The sequence below is a fragment of the Euprymna scolopes genome, chromosome 4 (assembly GCF_053919585.1).
Source record: "Euprymna scolopes isolate OS-2025 chromosome 4, ASM5391958v1, whole genome shotgun sequence".
NCBI classification, from domain to species: Eukaryota; Metazoa; Mollusca; class Cephalopoda; order Sepiida; family Sepiolidae; genus Euprymna; species Euprymna scolopes.
The window spans coordinates 3,964,701-3,986,178 of NC_136485.1; the positions used below are offsets into that span (position 1 = coordinate 3,964,701).

Consider the following 21,478-nt stretch of genomic DNA (forward strand, 5'->3'; position numbering starts at 1 on the left):
CCCGGACCTTTATGGGACCAAAATGGTTAGGTGTTATGGCTTGCTTATTAGTTCAGAAATACAAAATGACATAATTTGTAAAGTAATAATCCAAATTAGATAAAGTTTTTACATGTATCATTTGAAGGTTAGTACTTCAAAAGTGATAGAGATTTTATCAGTGGTTCCATCTACGTCAGGCCCTGAACTTATTAAGTGAGGTGTTATGCCTTGTTTGTTTCAGAAAAACAATAAAGTTGATTATTTCAAAGACACAAAATGATGATGCGATGATGGAACTTTTGCCGAAACATTACAATCTGGTTCCGTTTAACTGATTCTTTCATCTGTTCATCACAAAGGAATCTACTTGATGAGATTGAAACACTGGGTATGACTACGAATACTGTTCAAGAAATAGATTGAATTACATGAAAATATAGTTTACATCAAATATATATATATATATATATATATATATATATACTTCAGAATAAAATTATTCAACAATCAGCTGGTATGGAAACCTGTGATTATAAGATTTACAAGATATTACTGGTAGTAATATTCTATAAGTATTATGCCACCTAAATAAGAATTGCTCGATATACTATTTGCTAATATTTTCTCCTCTGAAGAGATGGTAGACATCAAAATCCTATAAGATAAGGAGTTAAAATATTTCAAATGTATTCTTTGTCTTACATAGAATAATAAAAATCTTTTGATCTGACACTCAAAAATTGCACGTCATAAATTCATTGAATGACTAAAAATTATATATATATATATATATATATATATATATATATATATATATATATATATATATATATATATAGTAGAACCCTGGGATACAACATTAATCATTATGGGATTGGTGAAATTGCCATATGGCAGGGCCTAATCAAAATTTTATACAGTACATATTAAAAATTAATGACAAATGCAGTACAGTATATAATACACATGTATATAATCAAATAACATTATAAATAACACCGTAAGGCAGGGCAAATACCGCAACCAGGGGCTGGAAAAACATTGTATTCCACATTGTAACCTGGAAAAAAAAAAAAAAAAAAAAAAAAAACGTATTCCGAGGTCCTACTGTATGTGTTTGTGTGTGTGTGTATATATATATATATATATGTTTTTATATGTCATTAAGTAAAAAGGAAAGTTTCAAATAGATTTTTTGATAATTCTTTACACAATTCTAAAAAAAAAAAAAAAAAAAAAAAAAAATGTTTAGACCGTCAAGGAAACAAATATTTTCCAAAAGTCATGTTGCTATTTTGAAATTTAGTTTATAATTCTTTTATTTTTTTTTTACTTTTATTAACCCCAACCAAGAAATATTGCCATATGAAGATTAGTCTATCTTGGATCATGCTTACAGGGGCTACAAGGAAGGTATAGTATCATGATGTTTGTTTACATTATATTTAAACTTTTGCATATTAGTACAGTCAGGGAAGCCATAAATAAGATGGGAATTCCAAAATCTAACAGTCCAAGGAAAGAAGCTATTAAAGTAGAAGGCTTTCTGCATCCACAAAAGCCTCAAAAGAGAAGGGGTGGAATTTTGCTGCTAGTCATGTGCATGGATGTCAAAGCATCACAAGTGCTACAAGTTTATCGATGCAGATTCCATTAAATTGCTTGCAAAACATGCAACATTGCAGCTTGGTTGATAGTGCAGTACCTATTAGATTAAACTCTTTTTTTGGTCTGTGCAAGAGAGAGAGAGAGAGAGAGTGGTTGATGCACCAGCCTAGACGTGGTAATAATACTTTGTACATGGGCAAACGATGGCTTTGTAGAGATTTAGGATACTTTTAGGTGAGATTAATTTTCTAGTACAGTAGAGGGAGCCCACCTTCTTTGGAATGTCTTATCACAATTCATGTTGAGGAATTTTTTTTTTTTTTACATGGGGATCACCACTTATCAAGGCCCGGAGGCCACTCAGGGATAAGAGTTATTGCGTATAGAGTAATCAATAAGATAGTATTGTAGTAATCATTAGTATTGGAGATTTGATAGAGTGTCTTACTTAAGGGGTCAGTTTGTCAGGAATTTGTTTATGTTGGACTTGAAGACATCCAAGTTGTAGTCAGGTGGGAAACAATCATGCACTTCTGAGAAAGAAGCTCTGCTCATGGAATCTACGTTTGGATTTAGGCACAGATAAAGAGTGGGGAAAATTATTGACAGTAGTTTCAGCTAGACGGGTGTTTCTCGTGAAAGATTGGTGAGGGGAGACGAGAGATTGGAGCTCAGATGAGCACTTGCCATGGAAATAACAATAAAACAAAGACATGCTCGCAACGTCTCTTCTGTGGGAGAGAGGCTGCAGGGAAGAGAAAAGGGCATCCCCAAACTAAACTTTAGTGGATCCATAAATGGATGGTAACATTTAATGCTAAGACTTAAGTCTTTTTCTTTCAACAATTACAAGAAACCTTCTGAACCAATGATAGCTATGAGTAATAACTACCAGAGAGCTCATCATTCAAACCTTCCTTTCCAGGGCAATTGCTCTTGGCATATCAAAGGCCTTCGACAAGGTATGGCATAAGAGCCTACTTCACAAGATTTCCAGCTACGGTATAACTGGAAATGTTTTCTCAATCATTAAATCATTTCTCTCTGATAGGCTCATAAGAGTAGTGGTCGATGGACAAAAATTAGAGGCCTGCAGTATTAATGCTGGAGTCCCCCAGGGGTCCATCCTGGGGCCAAGTCTCTTCCTGATCTACATCAATGATCTCCCAAAACACATACTAAAATCTTTTGTTGACATCTATGCTGATGACACGACCATCTACATCAACACATCAAAGGTTGTAAATGACAAAGTTCTCTCTGATTCTCTCTTCTCTGATCTTGAGCACGTGGTACAGTGGTGGAAGACGTGGCTGGTTACATTTAATGCATCTAAAACCAAACTACTATCTTTACATGATCAATGCTCTGATCCTCATCTGGCATCAATTGAAATGGATGGCTCTCGTCTAAGAGAAGCCCCATGTTTTAACAAGCTCCTGGGCTTGACCTTTACTCCTGATCTGAAATAGAACATGTACATCAAGTCTGTTGCCAAGGTCGCTGAAAAGATGGTGAGATCCTTCTACCGCTCCAGAAGATATCTCACTACTGATGCAATTCTCTATCTATATAAAAGCCAAGTACATCCAAGGATGGAATACTGCTACCATATCTGGGCAGGAGCTGCTAAAAATAGCCTATCCTGTCTTGACAGAGTACAAAATAGACTTTGTGAGGGATGCCCTTTTCTCTTCCCTGCAACCTCTCTCCCACAGAAGGGATGTTGCGAGCCTATCTTTGTTTTATCGTTATTTCCATGGCAGGTGCTCGTCTGAGCTCCAATCCCTCGTCCCCCCTCGCCAATCTTTTACGAAAAATACCCGTCTAGCTGAAACCACTCTCAAAACCTTTCCTCACTCTTTATCTGTGCCTAAATGAAAACGTAGATCCCATGAACAAAGCTTCTTTCTTAAAACTGCATGCATGTGGAACTCTGTTTCGTCTGCCTGCTTCCTACCTGACTACAACTTGAATGTCTTCAAGTCCAACGTAAACAAATTCCTGATGAACCGCCCCCTTAAGTAGACTCTTTATTAAATATCCACACTAACGTACTGTATATGCAATAAGCCTTATATACCTGAGTGGCTTCCGGGCCTTGATACGTGGTGGCCACCTTATAAAAAAAAAAAAAAATGATGTCATTAGCAAATCTACTCATTTTGGAAACAATTGAGCTTTTGATTAGTAAAGTATATAATACACATGTATATAATCAAATAACATTATAACACCTTACTAGTGTTCTATCCCTAACCTCCAATTTCTATAATTAGTGGGATACTCTCTTACCCAGTGCCTCTTACATTAACAGGCCCTGCATCTCGGTCCTCCTCTGCCTCGGGTGGACCCATAAAACCCTTATCAAAGGTCCAATGCCTTTCTCCTGGGATCAGTCTTTGGACCTTCCCTGTTCTATGTTGGTCTTGCAGGACAAATACCCTAACCAAGGTCCGGAAAAACATTGTATTTCACATCATAACCTAAAAAAATGTATCTCAAGGTCCTACTGTATGTGAGTATATATATATACTAGATACTATATATATATATATATATATATATATATATATATATATATATATATACTAAACTACCTGTGACCCGTTGGGTCAGTATGTTATATTAGCTATGGAATTCATGTATGAGCGTGACACTTGTGACGTACAGAAAATAGTTTTTTTTTGACATAACAGAAACATTTCTATGAAAGTATATTAAAATGAAAAATCACGGATGGATCACTCAAACATGAAAAAAAAATCCTCCCTTTTCGTGTAAAGTTACCTATTTTTCCGAATAATTACTTAAAAATCGAAAATTAAACATGCTTTTCCTACAAATCGAACGGCAACAAAAGTCATTTAGCAGCAAAACCACACATTAATCTACCGATGAGAAATATAAGAATGAAAAACCCATATTGGAATCCTTCAACCAAGTTATAGAAACTTAAAATCTAAAAAAAAAAAATAATAATTAATAAAACCTGAAGCAAAAAAATAAATAAAATAAAATAAAACTAATATTGAAACAGATTAGTAAATGTGTCAACAAATTCACCGTTCTCACACAACTATTCTGTATCTAGAAATGTAAACAAAAAATAAAAAAAGAAAGAAGGTAGGAAAAGGGACGGATAGAGAGTAGTAGTAGTAGTAGTAGTCTTGGCTTTACTACAATTGTTCTTATGTTTGTCAACGGGTTAAAGTTGTTTAGTTGTAAGAAAATAGTGACAGTATTGTTGTAATAAAGAATAGTTGCAAAACACCCCCACTCTTTCTATGTTAAATAATAATTTTGAAATAATAACGTTAATATTTCAGTGTGCAGGTCAAAATCTGCAAAAGATGTGATTTGTGTTTATTTGTTTACATTGTTATGAGTTTATGTTCATGCACAACCGGATGTCGTAAACTAGAAAGTGGGTTATATCACTTGTTACAAGGTCATTTGAGTTTTATAATTATATAGATATATATATGTTTTTATATGTCATTAAGTAAAGAAGAAAGTTTCTATTAGATTTTTGGATAATTGTTTACACAATTCTAAAAAAAAAAAAAAAAAAAAAAATGGTTAGACCGTCAAGAATTACATTAAAAATCAGTTATTTCTGCTCTCTGTATTTTATTAGATATTATTGCAAGTTAACAATTTCCTAATTGTAATGAACCTTTCTCTGCTTTATCGTCATTTTCATGGCAAGTGCTCATCTGAGCTCCAATCTATGGTTCCCCCTGACCTAACTTTCACAAAAAATACTCGTCCAGCTAAAACCACTATTAATAATTTCCCCCACTCTTTATCTGTGCCTAAAACTAAATGTAGATTCCATGAACAAAACTTCTTTCTTAGAACTGCACGCCTGTGGAACTCTGTTTTGTTTTCTTGCTTTCCAACTGACTACAATATGGTTGTCTCAAAGTCCAACGTAAACAAGTTCTTGATGAGCCGTCCCTAAAAGTAATCCAATTTACCAAATTTTCACTACGAATGATTACTACATTTTCCCATTGACTACTGTAAACTCATTAACCCTTATCCTCGAGTGGCCTTCAGACCTTAATAAGTGGTGACTCCTTTGTAAAAAAAAGAAAAAAAGTAAATAAAATTAAAAAATAAAAGGTTAGAGATAAATTCAGCTTCTCCAGCAAACAACACAACTAATAAACATTAGTTGAAACAAGATTTTTCACTTTTTCCAATCAACCGATAGTAAGCCTATCATGTTTTCGAGAAAATTCAAGTTTTGTTTGATGAGAAATGAATTTTGTATTTTTAGAAATAATTTTTGGAAGGTTTTTTTAATAACAAATTTAATATTTCAACAATTAATATAAAAATTTTAAAAACTTTTATGCTAAATACTGAAATATTTCTTTTTAACAAGTATAAATTTTTCGACATGATAATTTTTTATGATTTAATAAGAAACGTTAGAATTAAAAAAATACAATATTTTTAGTATGCGAGAATATGAGATTCTTTTTAAGTCTTTCTTCAAAACTGAGCTGTAGAAGTTTTCTTTCTTTTCTTCATTTTAATAGCTTTTTTCTTGTGCAACATTTCAGACTTTGTCTTTGATTGTTTCTGGGTTTCATTAGATATTTGCGTTTTGTTTGGTTCTGAAAACAAAAAAGAAAAAAGTACAATAATCAGCATGAACTAAAAATTATTATCAAAAATGATCATAGGTTACATTAATTCGAATCTTTCAAAAAATAAACAAGATGGAAATAAAAAGGTTAAAAAAAAGTTAAATGCAATTTGAGACAAATTTTATAAACAATTCCGTCATATTTTTTATTGTCCAGAGCTTTTTTCAAACACAGATAAAATATAATCAATCTTCACCAATAATAAAACTTTTAAGTGCAGATTAACATTTTCTGAATTTTCTTAATTTCATCAGATCTACAAGCAATAAAATAATAAAAATAATATATCCACCCCCGCAAAATGTAACTTCCGAAAACGTCTATATATCTTTAATAATTATGCAATTACTTTAATATAAGTTTTTGTAGAGGTGATGAACTTTAAATTTAAATGAATAACAGAAAATTATTTTTATCATAAAAGTATGTGAAGCTCATTCCAAAGATTAATTTTTCATGAATACAAGTGTGGACATGTGGCCCCGCAGAACACGTGTATATGACATAATCTAGAGGTTCAGTTCTCACAAAGTTTACACGTTAAATTAGGCTGTGTGGATATGGAATTTTACATATCCCCAAGAAAATAATTAAATGGGGTTAAAATGAGTTGATAGTCAATTTTGTGAAATTATTCGTTTATCAAATATTTCTAAAACTAAATTGATTTTATCATTTACGATTTGCAAATGTTGCTTGGATATCAATCTTTTCATGATAAATTGCCAAACCAAGCTGAACTCAAAATGGCCAAATCTGAAATTAAAGAAAATAGAGTTCACCGCATCTAGAAAATACGCGTTTAGTTAAAAAAATTCCCCCCACCAAAAACTTTTACAACATTTTCGTCAATGTAACTACTGACCTTCTTCAGGTGTATCTAGTCAAACTCAGGAATCTTTATACACTACACCATGGGTACTTGCGGACAAGGACTCATGATGTAGTGGATAAAGTACTTGGTAAAATTCAATCGTAATTTACACTTCTGGAGGTTGAAGGTTCAATCCTCAATCTGAGTGACACTACAAATACAATTGCGAATTACTTAGGACTTTACCCAGCCATGGCTGACGGAATGAGAGCATGTTACTTCTGTGGATTAAATAAAAGGTGGTGTTAGAAATTCTGTGTAGATTCTCGGAGTTCAACGCGATACACCTGAACGTCGAAACGTGAAAAATAACACCCACGTTGAAAACAGTAGTTCAAAGAATCTGAATCCGAATAATCAATCCTCATCTAAAAATATCAGAATGTGCCAGAGTTATTGACAATTTACACATATGCAAGTGTGCTGGCCACCTAGATATGCACATTTGTAATGTTTCATGAAATGATGATAAAACAAAAGATGGACATTTGAAACCGAAATTTGGTGGACAAGTCAGTCATAGATGGAAGTTTATTTATACCAAATATGATTTGAGTTCAGAAACGATTGTATACTTTATTAATTAATTTTGTCATCTTTTTTGATTTCCTCATATAATAGCTTAGAGAATTGTCATGGTATACTGATAGCCACTACTACTTCCTAATTAACTTACATATTTGTCAACTGTCTCCAACTGTTGTCAACTCAAGACTCTCCTGACTATATTGTCCGATCATTTGTCCAAGTCACTGTCACACCTTGATTAACAATCCTATTTCAGACACCTTGATGAACCACCTCCCAACCCATTGTCTTTCTATTCACATCGCTTTCTAGATTTTGGTTCGTTTTTCTTCACTTTTTCATATAGATTTTCCTCGTTCTGTATCAATCGCTTTCTAACACTTTCAGAGCGGACGTCGATAATATCACAAAACCATGTGTATTACTTCTTTATTTCATTATATATAGATTAGTAAATATTACAAACACTGAAAACTTCTACTAAAATGTCTGTCATGAGAACGTTGAATATATACAATTACTAACCCGAGGGAACTTTACTGTGAGAAAAAATCTTTGAATTAGACTCTGCAAGTTTTCTCACTTTACAAGGATCTGCAAGATAAAAATGAAGATAAAAATAGTTTTAAAGAATAAAAAAATTACAGATTCATATATATCTATATGTATAATGCAAGAATTTGTTGTAGATCCGTGCACACACTCATATACATATATATATATATATATATATATATATTACTGTTGTAGACTCATGCTAGGGGTCACAAATGAAAGAAACCACAAGTAGTGTAAATGTATAAAATATAATAAGTATTTATCATAAAGAATACAGGAGCCACTAAAGTGATATGAGAGGAACGTGTTCGTAGCATGCGGTTAAACATGGTATGAATGTCTCCATTTAGTCTCCAAAACCAGTGGTATTCATAGAACTCGTTGATTTCACTTAGTTCTCAAATAGGAGTGATTTGTACCCCACAACAGCCCTCTCCCAAGCTTTTCATTCCTCTGGAATGATCGTATAACTCTTTTTCCTGGGGTTGATCTCTATCGGGTCGGTCATTTTCCTTTTTCTGGTGGACCAGCGTTGTCTAGCTGCTTGTGGTGTCACCAAGTCGAACGTGTCATATATCTGGTCCATTACTTCTTCTTGTTCAGCAGGTGGTTGTCCTTCATCACCTGTTATATGTTTCCGAATTTGGTTTAAATGTTTCTTATGCGTAAATCTTCGATAATGTAGACCATCCGCCCGATCCTTTTCTGGACCTTTCCTAGTTTCCACATTGTGCTATTATTTTTGTGTACCTGGAAAAGTACCTTTTCACCAGATAAATACCTCTTTTTAGGAACTATAGTATTTGGCGGTTTCACTTGTTTTGGCAAAAGTTTCTGAAAGACCGGCCTAATTTTCCTTGCAAACATTAACTCTGCTGGTGACATCTTCGATGGAGTGCTTTCATTTGGCGTAATTCGGTAAACTTGTAAAAACTGTTGTAGTGCCTTTTCTGAGGGCGTTCCTAAAGCCTTCTACAGGGCTCTTTTCAGCGTGTCTAAAAACCTCTCTGCCTGATCGTTCCATTGGGGATGATAGGTTGGAGTCGTTATGTGGTTAACCTGGAAATCCTCGCAAAAGCTTTTAAAATCTGCTGAAGTGAATTGTGTGCTATTCTCTGATATTAGACAATCAACCACACTAAACCTAGCGAACAATTCGTGAAGAGCACTGATTGTAAAATCCGTTGTTGGACTTTTACATCAAAATACCTCAGGCCATTTTGAAAAACTGTCTATCACTATTAAATAATAGTTTCCATCCAGTGGGCCTGCGTAATCTACGTATATTCTTTGCTATGGGTGGTCTGCTTTAGGCCACGGGCTAAATTGTATTGGGGGCCTTTTGCAACCAATGCACATCCCTTACACGACTTTACCATGCCTTCTATATCAGTGTCCATACTCTTCCAGTAAACGTAGGACCTTATGAGGCTCTTCATTCGCGTAGCCCCAGGGTGCCCCGTATGAAAATCCTTTAGAATTTTCTTTTGTAGCTGGGATTACTACTCTTTCTTGGTACAACAGTACATCACTGCACATAGAATAAGCTTCCACCGTCGCTTCTTCCGATTTAATTTTTTGTTTCATTTCTTTGATGAAATTATCTTCTTTATCCTCCCTTATTATATCTTCCAAAGTCACTCGTAGTTCCTTGATCGTATTATATGGTATTTGTGTATAGTCCTTTTAACTTTGTAGTGACGCTATTATTCTGTCTTCCAGCGGTTCCCTTGATTTCGGGATTAATCATGACAATCTGTCTGCATGACTTAACTTAGCAGATGTAAGAAATTCCATACTGAAATTGTAATTCGGTAGAATGGTGCCCTATCTTTGCAGTCTGTTGGCTGTGTAAGTTGGCAGACCTTTTTTAGAGCCAAAGATGGTTATAAGTGGCTTATGGTCAGTTTGTAATTTAAATTTACGACCGTGTAAAAATTGATGGAATTTTGTAACGCTGAATATGATTCCCAGCGTTTCCTTTTCAGTTTGAGAGTAAAGTTCTTGACGCATGGGCAATCGGCTTAGTGGACCCATCATGCATCTTGTGTAGAATGCATGCCCGGTCCCATAAGAACTTGTGTCAGTTGTGACAATAATCATTTGTTTCGGATTGAAATGAGTCAGGAATAAATCTGCGTTAATACCAAACACTGAAAACTTCTACTAAAATGTCTGTCATGAGAATGTTGAATATATACAATTACTAACCCGAGGGAACTTTACTGCAAGAAAAAATCTTTGAATTAGACTCTGCAAGTTTTCTCACTTTACAAGGATCTGCAAGATAAAAATGAAGATAAAAATAGTTTGAAAGAATAAAAAAAATTAGATTCATATATCTATATGTATAATGCAAGAATTCGAATAATCTTGTATGCATGTTTAATTACTGGTATTTTTCTCTACTGACATTAATCGTGCAAAGAAATATTGTCTGCACTTTGTACATGGCAAGTGATGATGCATTAATTATGCAAATAAAAATGCAAAAATGAGAAAAGGAAAACCAAAAATTTACCTTTTGAAGATGTTTGCACTTTTTTGCAGCTGTTGTTGTTATTATCTGTTTTTTTCAAACCTGAAAAGTAAAAAAAAAATGGCCAAGTAAGAATTTGACATGTGCGATAGTATTGATTCTTTCCTGCCATGTGTCAGGGCTGTGAAATGTGCTAGGAAGTAATTAATAAAAAATGACTACCAAGAAGCACAAATAAAAGCCATGATAATGGTTAGAAATGATTTACCAAGACGCACAAATATTGAAGGTAAGTGGGATAATCAGTTGGGAGTGGTTAAGTGAGACGAAAGATCCGGATGTAGGATTTCTGATCCTGAAGTCAATATTTTTACAAGTTTTTAGTTTACGATATATTTTCAGTTTGCGGGAGTTGATCGTGCAAATGAAATACATAATTGTATGAGAGAAGGAAAACAAAAATTTACCTTTTGAAAATATTTGCTGTTTTTTGCTGTTGTTTTTTGTGCTGTCTGTATGTTTCGAATCTGAAAAGTCAAAAATGTTTAAGTTAAAGATTGTTAGATATTCATTAAATTTCAAGTTAAATGTGAAGTATTTTGAAGCAATTTGGAATTTAAATACAAGAGAATAATTATACTTGTGGGGACTCACCCATGCACAACTGTATAAATAGACTGAATCTCGGGTGTGGCCTGTGTACTATTGTAGTACACCATTTTGGCGTTATGTGCTACAACTGTTGCTCTCTGTATAATCTGTCATGTTTTAATAGAAATTGTCTTCCTAACCCATATGTAATCTCATGTGAAAGTTTATCACATATTAAACTCTCACTGCGCCATCTGATAAACTCCTCTCTTGGCACGGCTCTGGTTTGGTCTGTGATGATGCTCTTCAAATCGGGAGTAGTTACAGGATTATTTTAATGGACATTATCTTCAAAATGATACCGTATATAAAAATTTCAAGGGTTAAGGTCTGATGAGCATGAAGTTCATGCAGGATCACATCTTCCATTGATGATACAATCCCTAAAATGTCCCTGCAGTCATTCTAAAGAATCATTAAAAGTGTTGGGATTTGTTCCATTCTGTTGAAACCACTGTTCATTACCCACACGACTTGTTTAAAAATTAAATAAATAAGATAAAAAAGAAAGAAGCTAAACTGCCAATACCTTATTTACTCATGTGGATTCAACGCTTTCCAGCAGTTGAAATCCATTTACAAGTGACCAAACCTGAGTTGTAACAAAGTTCATATTAAAAGATGTTCTCTAACATCATTTGATAATATTTGACTGATGCCTAAACAACAACACAAAACAACATTTCCGTGAGAAATTGGTATTGCTATTTAATTTCTTCAACTAAAAATGCAATCTTTAAGATTGCTTGGAACACGTAATAGGTTCATCTCTAATAAAAATAGAACACGTAATAGGTCAGGGGTCAATCCTGGGCCCAACTCTCTTCCTGATCTACATCAATGACCTCCCTAAACACATACTTAAATCATTCATTGACATCTATGCTGATGACACGACCATCTACGGCAACACATCAAAGGCTTTAAATGACAAAGTTCTCTCTGATTCTCTCTCCTCTGATCTCGAGCGCGTGGTTCAGTGGGGGAAGATGTGGCTGGTTACCTTTAATGCATCCAAAACCAAACTCCTATCCTTACATCATCAACGCTTTGATCCCCAGCTGGCATCAATTGTGATGGATGGCTCTCGTCTGGGTGAGGCCCCGTGTTTTGACAAGCTTCTGGGCTTGACCTTTACTCCTGATCTGAAATGGAACACATACATCAAGTCTGTTGCCAAGGTCGCTGGAAAGATGGTGGGATCCTTCTACCGCTCCAGAAGATATCTCACTACTGATGCAATTCTCTATCTATATAAAAGCCAAGTACGTCCAAGGATGGAATACTGTTGCCATATCTGGGCAGGAGCTACAAAAAACAACCTATCCTGCCTTGACAGAGTACAAAATAGACTTCGTGGCTTAGTGGGGGATTCCCTTTTCTCTACCCTGCAACCTCTTTCCCACAGAAGAGACATTGCGAGCCTATCCTTGTTTTATCGTTATTTCCATGGCAGGTGCTTGTCTGAACTCCAATCTCTGGTCCCCCCTAGCCAATCTTTCACGAAAAACACCCGTCTAGCTGAATCCATTGTCAAAAGTTTCCCCCATTCTTTAACTGTGCCAAAATCAAAATGCGGATTCCATAAACAAAGCTTCTTTCTTAGAACTGCACGCCTGTGGAACTCTGTTCCGTCTGCCTGCTTCCTACCGGACTACAACTTGGATGTCTTCAAGTCCAACGTTAACAAATTCCTAATGAACTGCCCCCTTAAGTAAACACTTCATCAAATCTCCACACTAACGTAATGTACGTGCAATAACCCTTATCCCTGAGTGGCTTCCGGGCCTTGATAAGTGGTGATCACTATGTAAAAAAAAAGAAAAAAAAAAGGTTCATCTCTAAGAAAAATAGAACACGTAATAGGTTCATCTCTAAGAAAAATAGAACACGTAATATGTTCATCTCTACTAAAAATGGAACATCTCCATTAAAAAATGTGGTTCATCTCCATTAAAAAATGGTTCATCTCCATTAAAAATAGATAAAATATAGATTCATCTCTAATAAAAATAGAACACGTAATAGATTCATCCCTAATAAAAATAGAACACGTAATAGGTTCATCTCTAATAAAAATGGAACACGTAATAGATTCATCCCTAATAAAAATAGAACACGTAATAGGTTCATCTCTAATAAAAATAGAACACGTAATAGGTTCATCCCTAATAAAAATAGAACACGTAATAGGTTCATCTCTAATAAAAATAGAACACGTAATAGGTTCATCTCTAATAAAAATGGAACACGTAATAGGTTCATCTCTAATAAAAATACAACACGTAATAGGTTCATCTCTAAAAATAGAACACGTAATAGGTTAATTTCTAATAAACATGAAACATGTAATAGGTTCATCTCTAAAAATGGAACACGTAATAGGTTCATCTCTAATAAAAATGGAACACGTAATAGGTTCATCTCTAATAAAAATAGAACACGTAATATGTTCATCTCTACTAAAAATGGAACATCTCCATTAAAAAATGTGGTTCATCTCCATTAAAAAATGGTTCATCTCCATTAAAAATAGATAAAATATAGATTCATCTCTAATAAAAATAGAACACGTAATAGATTCATCCCTAATAAAAATAGAACACGTAATAGGTTCATCTCTAATAAAAATGGAACACGTAATAGATTCATCCCTAATAAAAATAGAACACGTAATAGGTTCATCTCTAATAAAAATAAAACACGTAATAGGTTCATCCCTAATAAAAATAGAACACGTAATAGGTTCATCTCTAATAAAAATAGAACACGTAATAGGTTCATCTCTAATAAAAATGGAACACGTAATAGGTTCATCTCTAATAAAAATGGAACATGCAATAGGTTCATCTCTAATAAAAATGGAACACGTAATAGATTCATCTCTAATAAAAATGGAACACGTAATAGGTTCATCTCTAATAAAAATGGAACATGCAATAGGTTCATCTCTAATAAAAATGGAACACGTAATAGGTTCATCTCTAATAAAAATGGAACACGTAATAGGTTCATCTCTAATAAAAATGGAACATGCAATAGGTTCATCTCTAATAAAAATGGAACACGTAATAGATTCATCCCTAATAAAAATAGAACACGTAATAGGTTCTCTCTAATAAAAATAGAACACGTAATAGGTTCATCCCTAATAAAAATAGAACACGTAATAGGTTCATCTCTAATAAAAATAGAACACGTAATAGGTTCATCTCTAATAAAAATAGAACACGTAATAGGTTCATCCCTAATAAAAATAGAACACGTAATAGGTTCATCTCTAATAAAAATGGAACACGTAATAGGTTCATCTCTAATAAAAATGGAACATCTCCATTAAAAAATGCCGTTCATCTCCATTAAAAAATGCAGTTGCTCTTTATGCATTTCTCTATTGTATTTGTTCTCAGCATCTCTTTAATTTTTCATGCTCATCATCCTTACGACGATACAGTTACTGTCATCAAGTGAACATATGAATAAAAAATTACATCTGTTTACTCTTCAGCTAATATTCATATCAGCTGTAATTCGAAAATTTATGCCGAATGGCTGCTCTAATTTAGCAAGCTTTTCTTATGATATTTCCATTGCAATTCGCTGTGATTATGCCGTATATAAACTGACTTAGTTTGTTCACTTGTGTCCTTGATACTGATGAACATTTTGCAGGCTTTTTTGATCATTTTCTGACATGAAATCATCAAATGTTTTTAAAATTAAAAAGTAAATTGATTATATCATATTCAATTTGCAAACGTTGCTCAGGTATCAGTCACTTCATAATGAATTGCAAAACCAAGCTAGAATTCAAATTAACTGATAGTTGCCAAATCTTCAATGAAAGAAAACAGGGTTGTCACTTTTAAGTTCAACTCTTCTAAAAATGAACTCAAAAAAACAAACAAAACACTTTGTAAATTGTTAATAACAAGTGTGTCAGAGTTCATATTATTTTAGCATTACAAGTTGATTTTTTTCTTTGTAGATACTTTTTTTTATCAACTTGCATGAAAAGAGTTATGTAAAAGATGCTTAAACCCGTTTGAATTATGCTAATACCATCAGTCGTTCAAAAGTTATGAGTATTTTAAGTGCCAAAATTTAGGCTTTTCCATGGACATTTTTCTTTAGAAAAAGTGGGCTAAATTATGGACCTCAACATTTCAAGAAATTCAGTAATTTCAACACCATTTATTTATTTTTCAAGTTATTCTCATGAAACTTGGCAGTCTTATGTAAAATTGTGTGCTCTTTCTGATTATGCAGTTAAATCTGATGTATCTCTTTACCATAAGCCATGATTTATAAATTCAGATGTACAAATTTCATTTTATTTTTAAACTGGTGCATGGTATCATACAGTGGGTGTCTATTTATGAACAAAACTAAGTATTATAGTGGTATTTAAATATAGCTTTATTGAGAATAGGCATTTTCCTGCTTCCTCACAAAAGAAGAGCTTAATCTGGGGTGTAGCCATTGAATGCCTAAAGAGCATTCGTGGTCGGTATTTACTACTCCCTTCAAAGAAAAAAAAAATTGAGTAGATATGAATTAATCTCGGAAATAAATCAAAGAAAATTTTTCACATAGATTTTGGATTTCTGTAAAAGATGGAAATTCCCATAGTCGACCAGAACTTATGCATTTTTGGGACCAGTCCAATTTTCAATTTTGTAAATCCTCTCTATCTGGCCCAAAATATACCCCTATTTTCTGAGGGGCAACCATGAATCATACTCTATATGAATCCCTGATGTAACTTTCACAGTACCAGGATACCAGGAATCTTGATAAGCAACAACTATACATTCACCAGTTGATGGTAATTTTTGTCATTTCTATTCTGTTGTTTTACTGAAAATTCAACTATGTAAACAAAGAAATAAAATGGTAATTTTTTACCTTGTTTCCACCTTAACATTTAAAATGATTACTTCTATAGGTTTTAGGGTATAATGAAAACGAATATCACATTTAAATTTTCTGCAAATAAGTAGTTTTCCAGATATTAAGCAATGGCATTTCTTATGTTATCGCTGGTGGCCATCTTGGTTTCGTGCAAGCATGCAAACGCAACCCCGAGAAACTATGCACAAACGTGCATTCCAAGATAGCCACCAGCAATAACGTAAGAAATGACATTGCTTAATATCTGGAAAGCTATTTATTTGCGGAAAATTTAAATGTGATATTCGTTTTCAGCATACTCAAAAACAGTTAAAGGTAGTCATTTTAAAGAAAAATGTTAAGGTAAAAATTTACAAAATGTATCAATGAAACCGCCTAATTATTATTATTATTTAGATATCCTCAGTTAAAAAAAAATCCGGGTTCGTTTTACAGATTCGAAAAAAAGGTTTTTACAATGAGTTAAAAATAAATTCAAGTTTTACAATATCTTTTTTATTTAATTGTTCCTATTTACAATGACTCCCCACGGGACAGAGTTAGACACCAGGGTCGTTTTTTACTGTGGAGAAAAGGAACAAAAATAAAAATTGTCTTAGACGTGAAGGATTTCTCCTCCACTAACAGAGAACAAGAAATTGAAGTGCAGCATCTGAAGAACAGATACTACACTTTGATCTTTACCTGAAGGAATTATTAGGTTAAAGTACAGAATAGTTAACAAAAAAAACCCTTCCTTCCCAATGTTAAAAATGGGTTTCTAAATGATGTTATTATTTCAGCATGGTAGCAGAAGTACACAAGTACCTTTTATTTATTTATTTTTTTTTCAACCACTAAAAAACACAATTCTACCTTACGTACACATAAGTAGTTAAACGCATTTACTTAGTACATTTTGTTGTTTTTAACGCTTTTAGTGCATGTGCTACTTTTATTTTCTCTACCGCACTCCCTCGACCTAGGACTGCACCATAATAAACAAAGTCTCTGACAGCATAGACACAGCACTCGCCCTCAACACTAGCGCACAAGTACATGTATTTGGTGATTTTAATGTTCAACACAAAAACTGGCTTGGATTCTCTATTCACACAGATGCAGCAGGCAGCACAACACATAATTTTGCTATATCTCACTCCCTATCACAAATGGTTATGTTTCCAACCCATTTCCCTGACCAGCAAGAACAACACGCATCACTTCTAGATCTGTTTCTGACCACAGTTCCCGAGGATTGTATAACAAATGCTGACAGCCCACTCGGGAACGCTGATCATGCAGTGATAATGGTCGAAATTGCCCTAAACTCTAGACCCAAAATTGAAGAGCCAGTGCTCAAAACAATGAGATATTATAAAAAGGCTGACTGGGAAGCCATCAGAAATCTTATCTGCAGAAGTTCAAGTGTAACATGAACCGACATCTTGCTGCCCAAATCCCAACATAGTGCCCCAGCAGTTGCTGCACCTGATAGTAACCCCCTACACCAAAGTGGCAATGTGCTTGTTTGGGGTGAAAGTGTAATAAAAAAAAAAAAATGCCCCATGGGGAAATATTTTTTCTCTTCCTGCTGAACAGTGCGCAAATGAGACCACTGAATGGTTCAAAACAGCAATTGAAGCACATGCTCCCATGCGGAAATTTTATAGCAAGCCCCACGCTCCCTAATGGTTTACTTCTATTTGCGCAACTGCCATTGCTCAAAGGCAGCATGCATACTGCAGATTTAACCGACATAAGTCCAGTTCAGACAGAAGTATATAGAAGCTAGAAGTAACGTTAAGAAATAGCGACAGCTAAGAGAGAATTTACTGAAACCACTAAAAAACGCATCAAAGGACAAAAATTAGGAACTTGTGACTTCTGGAAAACTACAACAGTGTAGTAAATAATGGGTAATCAACAATTCCCCCACTAACCAACAATCACGAGGTTGTTTGCTCAGCAACCGACAAGGCTAATATGCTTGCCAGCCGGTTTGCCTCAAACTCCACACTGGACCCTTCCAACCACCCCCTGCCTGACTTTCCTTTGCGAACAGACGCCACGCTAGACGATCTAAAAATCACCCCTGCTCAGGTGCATGCTATCATAAAAAACCTTGACACTTCAAAAGCATGTGGACCTGATCTCATCCCAGCTGTGCTATTAAAAAAGTGCTCAGCCGAAGTAGCTCCAGTTCTCTCCAAACTCTACAACAAATGCCTTAATGAATCATGCTTTCCGGGCTGTTGGAAAACTGCTTCTGTGCTACCAGTATTCAAGAATTCTGGCGAAAGAACTGACCCATCAAATTATCGCCCCATTAGCCTCCTCCCACTTTTCGCCATAATATTTGAGACCATAATTAACCATGCTCTACTTCGTCACCTTACAGATGCTAAACTTCTGCCTGACAAACAATATGGATTTAGACAAGCCCGTTCCACAGCAGACATCCTAACTGTAATCTCTGAACGTATATACCATTCACTGGACAAAGCGGGGGAGGGCAGAGCAGTAGGTCTAGATATATCTAAGACTTTTGACAGGGTATGGCATGAGGGACTCCTCAGGAAAATTAAATCATACGGTATCACTGGTAGAATACTTAACATAATTAAATCCTTCTTAGATAAGAGAAAAATCCAGGTTGTCCGCGACGGTCATACATCTAAACAATATGATATAAATGCAGGAGTGCCTCAGGGGTCTATCCTTGGACCTCTATTGTTCCTAATATTTAGGTATGACCTCCCCGACAAAACTGCCTCTGAGATGGGTATATATGCTGATGACACCACACTCTATAACAGGCATGACAGGAAAACAAATGAACAAATAACTAAAGAAATGGCAAAACCACTAGAGGATGACCTCTAATCTGTAGTGAAATGGGGACAAAAATGGATGGTCACATTCAATGCTGCCAAGACTAAACTGGTTTCCTTCAATAATTACAAGAAACCTTCTCTACCACCTATAGCAATGGCCAGTGACTCCCTATCTGAAAGTACATCTTTCAAACTGCTTGGGGTAACGTTCACAGAAAACATGAGTTGAAACAATTACATTGAAAACATTGCCAGAGCCGCTGCGAAGAAGGTAGGCTCTCTCTATCGTGCTAAAAAACTACTGACACCTGAAAGTATCCTGTATCTCTATAAGGCCACCATTCGCCCATGTATGGAGTATTGCTGTCACATTTGGGCTGGTGCATCTGCTGCTAGTCTCTCGCTCTTAGACAAGATTCAAAAGAGAGTCGCCCATCTGATAGGCTCTGAACTGGCATCTACGCTTTAGCCTCTGTCCCATCGACGAAACATTGCTTCCCTCTGCCTGTTCTACAAGTATTTTAATGGTGAATGCTCTGACGAACTGCAGACACTTGTGCCCCCACGACATAGACACCCTCGACAAACCCGACAGGCAGCTAAATCCCACCCCCACTCAGTAGAGATCCCTAGATGTAAAAGATCTTTCTACTCCAGTAGTTTCTTCCCCAGAACTGCTAGACTCTGGAATTCCATTCCAAGTTCCTGCTTCCCCAACTGTACTGACATGCAGAAGTTCAAGTGTAACGTGAACCGCCATCTTGCTGCCTAAATCCCAACATAGTGCCCCAGTAGTTGCTGCCCCTGATAGTAGCCCCCTACACCAAAGTGGCAATGTGCCTTGTTTGGGGTAAAAATGTAATAATAAAAAAAAAAATGTGTACTAAAAACGTTAAAAACAACAAAATAGTATTGTTTGGAAACCAAATTTGAAAATCTTGAAAATAATTTTTTTAAATTGACAAACTCAGAATAAAAAATGACTAGTCTAGTAAGACGAAAGCAGAATCACAGTTTTCTATTTTTAAGAGAATACTTTAGCCAGCTCAGCGCATGACGCGCTTAGCAGCCGTTTTTCTGTAAGCGGATTTGATTTCTATAAAAGATAACATTTTAAATAAAATTCTGTGCAATTAATAATTATCAAATATTTACATATTATACATGAAAATTATTCTGAAACTATTATCTATATGAAAATAGATGATATATGCCGATTTATCTCATCAATTTTAAAATATTCCTTGTCAATTTTGCTCGGTCATAACTTTGCTTTCTGTGGTCGTAAAAATCAAAATCAAACACCAGTACAGAGGGACTTCTTTGTTTATATACTCTGTAAAATTTTAGCCATATTTAATCAAATTTAATCCCGCGCATGTGTCTCCAAACGTAACGTATAAAATGAAAACATTAAAAAAAGTGTTTCCCTTTTTGTTGTCATTTTTTTTACCAATTTTACATTTTTAACTTGAAGCATAAAAACATTGAACGCATAAAATAAAAATAAATTAACATCATTGGAATGCTGATTTTATTCTCTTTTAATCAATGTAATTCTTTTAAAAATTGAACCACAAATAAAAAAGATATGACTTGTTGAAGTACATTAGGTGTGTAATATTGCCGATGTCCACGAAAATACAGCATACGCTTGTAATGCTAATTATTTGTATTCTTGAGTGTTTTTACATTTTCGTCAATGTAACTACTGACCTTCAGGTGTAGCCAGTCGAACTCAGGAATCCTGTCAAAATCAGGAATCTTTTATACATTACACCATGGGTACTTGCGGACAAGGACTCATGATGTAGTGGATAAAGTACTTGGTAAAATTCAATCGTAATTTACACTTCTGGAGGTTGAAGGTTCAATCCTCAGTCTGAGTGACACTACAAATACAATTGCGAATTACTTAGGTCTTTACCCAGTCATGGCTGACGGAATAAGAGCATGTTACTTCTGTGGATTAAATAAAAGGTGGTGTTAGAAATTCTGTGTAGATTCTCGGAGTTCAACGAGATACACCTGAATGTCGAAACATGAAAAATAACATTCAAGTTGAAAACAGTAGTTCAAAGAATCTGAATCCGAATAATCAATCCTCATCTAAAAACATCAGAATGTGCCAGAGTTACTGACAATTTACACATATACAAGTGTGCTGGCCACCTAGATATGCACATTTGTAATGTTTCATGAAATGATGATAAAACAAAAGATGGACATTTGAAACCGAAACTTGGTGGACAAGTCAGTCACGAATAAACCTAGAACCCCATCCTCCTACGTAGACCCCTACTACCATGTCTCCTTCTCGAACATCAGGGGTCTACGTTCTAACCTTCCAGAGGTTGAAACCCAATTACAGGAGACGAAACCTGACATATTCTTTCTAAGCCAA

The 21,478-nt window shown here is 34.7% G+C and overlaps 1 protein-coding gene across 8 annotated transcripts in view; it reads right to left on the reverse strand.

Annotated features, from left to right (window-relative positions):
• Nucleotides 1–5,933: 5,933 nt before the first annotated feature.
• LOC145266450 (zinc finger CCHC domain-containing protein 7-like) overlaps nt 5,934–21,478 on the reverse strand; it is a 90,845-nt gene continuing 75,300 nt past the window's right edge. For 6 of the 8 annotated variants that reach the window (XM_080122171.1, XM_080122146.1, XM_080122191.1 and 3 more), the window contains 5 exons: nt 11,161–11,220; nt 10,736–10,795; nt 10,426–10,494; nt 8,182–8,250; nt 5,934–6,221 (listed from right to left, as the gene is read on the reverse strand). In XM_080122171.1, coding sequence (XP_079978297.1) covers nt 6,097–6,221; nt 8,182–8,250; nt 10,426–10,494; nt 10,736–10,795; nt 11,161–11,220 — 383 coding nt within the window. In that variant the 3' untranslated portion in view covers nt 5,934–6,096. The remainder of the gene's footprint in view (nt 6,222–8,181; nt 8,251–10,425; nt 10,495–10,735; nt 10,796–11,160; nt 11,221–21,478) is intronic. The other 2 variants (XM_080122154.1, XM_080122182.1) reach the window with 2 other exon arrangements.